This window comes from Priapulus caudatus, unplaced genomic scaffold, assembly GCF_000485595.1.
Source record: "Priapulus caudatus unplaced genomic scaffold, Priapulus_caudatus-5.0.1 Scaffold302, whole genome shotgun sequence".
Classification (NCBI taxonomy): Eukaryota; Metazoa; Priapulida; class Priapulimorpha; order Priapulimorphida; family Priapulidae; genus Priapulus; species Priapulus caudatus.
Genome location: NW_014577363.1, coordinates 239,132 through 244,760, shown reverse-complemented (window position 1 = coordinate 244,760; position 5,629 = coordinate 239,132). Strand labels below are relative to the sequence as shown.

The 5,629-nt window shown below is 44.9% G+C and overlaps 1 protein-coding gene across 1 annotated transcript in view; it reads right to left on the bottom strand.

Annotated features, from left to right (window-relative positions):
* LOC106808748 (uncharacterized protein ZK1073.1-like) overlaps window positions 1–5,629 on the bottom strand; it is an 18,404-nt gene that overhangs the window by 5,588 nt on the left and 7,187 nt on the right. Inside the window, exons 3-4 of the mRNA XM_014811590.1 lie at window positions 3,032–3,173; window positions 1,829–1,950 (exon numbers count right to left, since the gene is read on the bottom strand). Coding sequence (XP_014667076.1) covers window positions 1,829–1,950; window positions 3,032–3,173 — 264 coding nt within the window. The remainder of the gene's footprint in view (window positions 1–1,828; window positions 1,951–3,031; window positions 3,174–5,629) is intronic.

Here is a 5,629-nt window from a genome sequence, read left to right as displayed (position 1 = left end):
ACGCGCGCAGGCACACACGCAAGCACACCGGCACACACAGGCACACACGCAAGCACACCCGCAGGCACACCGGCACGCACACACGCACTCGCGCAGGCACACACGCAGGCACACACGTATATACGCGCGGGCGGCGGCGCGTGCTTGATTGAATGCAATACAGTACAGTACACACATGCATGCTTAAATAGTAAACACTTGACAGTCCCACCGTACCATGAATTCTACCGCGCCGTGGAACCGGCTGCCGCTAGCGGCAGAAGCCTAGGCATCGCAGCGCAGCAACGCCGAGCGAGAGCGGCAAGGCGCGGGACCGACCTGGACAATCGATTTCCAGGGCGACTTCTTCTTTTGGGGTCGCCCCCGATATCATGTTTTCAGGGGCTCTTTTTGGCATTTCGGGAGCGATATCGCCTGCCGCCCCCGTGTATTTTTTCCCCTGCGTATTCTAGACTGACGGACCAAAAATAATTTTTTTTCCGATCACAGTGAAATTCGTAGTTTGATACAAACTGGTCGTAGTGGTGCAAAGGAATAGAAATTCGTATAAAATACGGATAAATCGTAGTGGTTGGCATCTCTGCACTACCGATTGCTATTTCTTTCACAGCCCACTGTGATTTTGCGTGTTGCGTAGTACGCCTGAAAAGGTCCTTAGTCAGCAGACATTAATAGAGTCAGACGGATTACAACCAACAGAAATCTTTCTAATGGCCATGTTTCGATGGGCTAGTCATGTTAACGCCCATTGCAAATCATTTCACTTGTCAGGATGGGTTAGTCGAGCTACAGGCAACTAAAATTATTTTTATTGAGAAACTTTTATCAGCCAGTGAAGGTATAGATAATCAGAAACCTGTTTAGTTGATAAGATTCTGGTGGATTAGTAAAGATTCTGTCAACTAGACATTTTATATGTGAATACTGACTGTTCATGCAAGGTACGGCCAACCGGAAACATTGTGAGAAAGGTTGTGAACACTTGAGAAACAGCACGTGAGAAACGTGAGAAACACGTGAGAAACACGTGAGAAACACGTGAGAAACATTGTGAACACTTTCTCAATTCCCGTCATAAATACTCTGCTCCGTATTGGTTCAACCAAAAACTACACTGGTCATTTCCAGTTCATGGCAACCGGGTTGACCAAAAGGAAATCACGCATGGTCAATTTGCAAACGGGCACAACATCGCCACACATACATTTACATGACATTGTTTTACATCTACATGCATGCAACTACAGCTAAGAGTACAGCAAGCGACGCCACATTAGGTTATTTGCGAATGAGGATCAATCAAGCATGACCCCGAAGATGACACGCGCCTAAACCGACTCACAGGTGACCCCACCCCTGACCTGTAAATGACTCTACCCCTAACCCACAGGTAACCCCTACCTACCACCCTACAACCGACCCATGGATGACCCAACCTGTGACCCTCGGGGTGACCTTAGATGACCCACAGGTGACCCTCGCTGACTCACAGGTGACCCTCGCTGACCCACAGGTGACCCTCGCTGACCCACAGGTGACCCTACAACTGACCCATGGATGACCCCACCTGTGAGCCTAGCCAACCCACAGGTGACCCTACAACTGACCCATGGAAGTCCCCACCTATGAGCCTAGCCAACCAACAGGTGACCCTACAACTGACCCATGGATGCCCCCACCTGTGAGCCTAGCCAACCCACAGGTGACCCTACAACTGACCCATAGATGACCCCACCTGTGAGCCTAGCCGACCCACAGGTGACCCTACAACTGACCCATGGATGAACCCACCTGTGAGCCTAGTCTGAGTGTGTGAGTGTGTTGTCACCTGTATGATGGCCTCCCTGTCCGCCGCACTGTTCGCGCTTGCCTTCGCCAACTGCTCGCCAAACTTGTGGTAGACGAGGTATTCCTCGGCTGATGGGTTCCAGCCAGCGCTCAGCTTCCAACCTAAGAGACATCACAGTATGTAATTAGCTAAACGAGCAGTCCGCACGACGAGCCCACGCACCTGATCGTAATTATTATTATTATTATTATTATTATTAAATCTTTAATGCATGTAATTCAAATACAAATACATGTACTGTTTTTTTTCCTGGAGAAAAATCGGATAGATGCAATAGTGTTGAGCAGTCAAAATAATAAGATTTCAGAGTGATACACTACAAAACATTCATTGCTATACAACATGAAGGGAAAATATATATACAAAAACAATTCTGTACAAGTAAAGTGAGTCAGTAACAACGTGAATCAGATCTTCTGGGATAGTGACAGAGCTGAGCTGAACCCAGGCACTGACGTCAAACCACCTGTGTGAGTGAGGCTCACCATACCACACTACTAAACTATGTGATTAGACACACCAAGTCAATCATCTAGGATAATTACGCAGATAGGTAAAGACAGAGCATTTTTTTGATAGGAGACTGATTTCTATATGATGACTTATATGAATATATATCTTTATAGACTACGAACTTAACTGCCAGTTGACCTGGACTGGTTTAAGGCTGTTTGCCCCACGCAGACTTAAACGGCCCTGAATCAGTTTATAGTGATTCGTGATTTAATTACGTGCGCAATAACACGTGCAGGAAACAGACTAAAGTAGACAGGTTCACCTTGAAAAAGGAAAGCCCCCAAGCAACTTGTTTGCTCTGAACATAACACCGTCAGTAACCGGCTCGAATATTAAACAGGACTGTTGACAATCGTACAAGTGCACAACTGCATTGTATACTAATGTGCCAGAATTCATTAGAATTTCTAATTGCAAAACAGATTACCAGTACACAGGCATATGCAAACAGGGTCTTTGGTCACACCTCAGGTGGATACGTGGGCAGACACTAGCTCCACTAAATCACGGCGAAAAAGGTGATCACATATAATAAAGTAAATTCCAGTTTTTCACGGCGATACAATATTGATTTAATATTAATTCCCGCACCCATTGTTGTATATAATACAGGGAGCAACACTCGATCGAAAATAAAGTCCAACACGCGTAATCCTACCTACGTACCCATAAACTTGTCCTTCACAAACTCGATGATTCCGGCTACTGTTGATGTCGGGTGAATGAGGCAGACTCCGAGGCAACGCTTCGGGTGAGCCACCCCAAACCTTGCGAGAATGTTGGCGCCCGCTCCTTCACCAAGTGCCACCTAGAGGCAGAAAGGAAACACCGCTCTGAATGCGCAACCTTCGCAGTAGATAACAGTGCAATCAATTAACAGTGCAATCAATTAACAGTGCAATCAATTAACAGTTACAAAGCCAATATAATCCATGCTGTCAACTTGTCAAGCACCACTGTTCAAACTGACCACCTCCTATAATACTGCTGAAATGTGGTGATATGTCTTCTATGAAGTGTCACTTTTTCAATCAAATATAATCCTCCGTGAAGTATCACTGCTCAATGAATCTAATATTTATATTATGAGTCCTATGAAGTACTGGTCAAACAAATGTAATCCACGCTATGTTGTATCACTGCTCTATCAAGCATAAGACATATCAAGCACTACTGATCAAATATGTCCTCTTCCACTTAAATCAACTACTACGATCAAAGGTGTATAATCTAACAAGAGTGAGACACCCGATTCCCGCATTTCTAACCGATATTTCTCATCAAAATTTACCAACAATAAAGAAGCAAGTGTATACGTTCCTTAGCTTATTATGACCACTAATCACTCACCTTCGTGGTACTGATATTCGTTTACATATATTTGCTAGCGTATTGCTGTAAATCGTAATCTTGCACGAGCTGAATTCGCACAATTTACCGCTAAAATGGCGCTATTGTGTGACGTGTTAAGACAAATTCTGAAGCCATAGTGGTGCCAATATTTAGCAACGGACTGCTTCCAAATCATTTGTGCCCCAATATGGGTTTAATGTACTTTATTACCTGCGCGTGCGTAATGTGATACTTACTGCAAACTAGTTTGAAACTACTACAGAGAATGTTGTTATTATTGTATTATTACTTATGTAAGATAGTATGTCAATTTCTTGTGTTGCGATCACAATAACTGAGCGCGTCTCGCAGTTCCTCACGAGATCAAAATTCGAAATTTGAAATTCGAAATTTGATTGTCTCTCAAAGTCTCAACCCTATGAGGGCACGAATGATTTGGAAGCAGTCCGTTGCTAAATATTGGCACCACTATAGCTTCAGAATTTGTCTTAACACGTCACACAATAGCGCCATTTTAGCGGTAAATTGTGCGAATTCAGCTCGTGCAAGATTACGATTTACAGCAATATGCTAGCAAATATATGTAAACGAATATCAGTACCACGAAGGTGAGTGATTAGTGGTCATAATAAGCTCAGGAACGTATACACTTGCTTCTTTATTGGTTAGAAATGCGGGAATCGGGTGTCTCACTCTTGTTATTATCTACTCTTGCTACGATCCACTCTATGAAGTGCTAAGTCTCAAATAAATATAATGTCATAGCTATCGACTGCTAAGTACTGTTCAAACTTGTGTCATGTTGTTTTTCAAGTAGTGTTGTATGTCGCCATGTAACAGCAATACGATACATATCACAACACTTGGGCCAGTATACGTTAGGTATCATGATACTATTACTGCTTTTACAATTGTAGTGTATTCTATCACGTCCTCAACACGCTCAAGCAAATATATAACGCCTTTTGTTAAATACCATTGGCGCTCAAAATGATAATGACTAGAACATTCTGTCAAAATTCTTCTTGGTTTGACCGAGAAGACCGGATTGCGCGACACCCATGTAAATCGCGCCAGTCTCGTACGGGTATGGGTGTATGTGAGTTCATGTGCCTGCATACAACCGGTCCCCAGATACAACGACACCGCCACCACACACACACACATGTATGGTAATGGTATATAGTACATGAAAAACTTCGCAACCGTGGCATGGCAAAACCATTTATATGGTACGCACTACGCAGTCACTGCTGCACCTGTTTACTGGATCAGTTTTGTATATAATACACCACGTTCCGTGCACATTCAGTGTTAGGTTCGGCGCCCAGGCTACTGCTTTCTGCGCCATTATCGTTGTAAGATTCCTGGCCCCGCACCATGGCTCATAGGGTCTATGTCCCCCAGGGTACTGCCGGAACGTACCCTGGGTACGGGCTAATATACCGGAACGTACCCTGGTAACTATCTGATATGGTTAGGGTTAGGGTTAGGGGGTAGGCGTAGGCAACTCCCTAGACTCGTTAGTGGAGTAGGCGAGGTACGGTCCGGCATATTAGATAGTACCACTACCAGGATACGTTCCGGTATACCGGATCGTACCCAGGGTACGTTCCGGCAGTACCCTGGGGGACATAAACCCTCTCAGCCGCACTATGATGCTGCTGAGTGTAGCACACATTCTTGCGTCCGGGCGGCTTGATTGACAAGCTGCATACATGTGATATTCAGGGACACACCGAGCTTAGAGAGTGATGTGAGGCAAACGGGTAGGACGCATGCATGACATTTAACCGCCCCCCCCCCCTGTGTTGTCATTCAATGCAAACATTGGCATATAGCGAGCGAGAGAGAGAGAGAGAGAGAGAGAGAGAGAGAGAGAGAGAGAGAGAGAGAGAGAGAGAGAAGAGA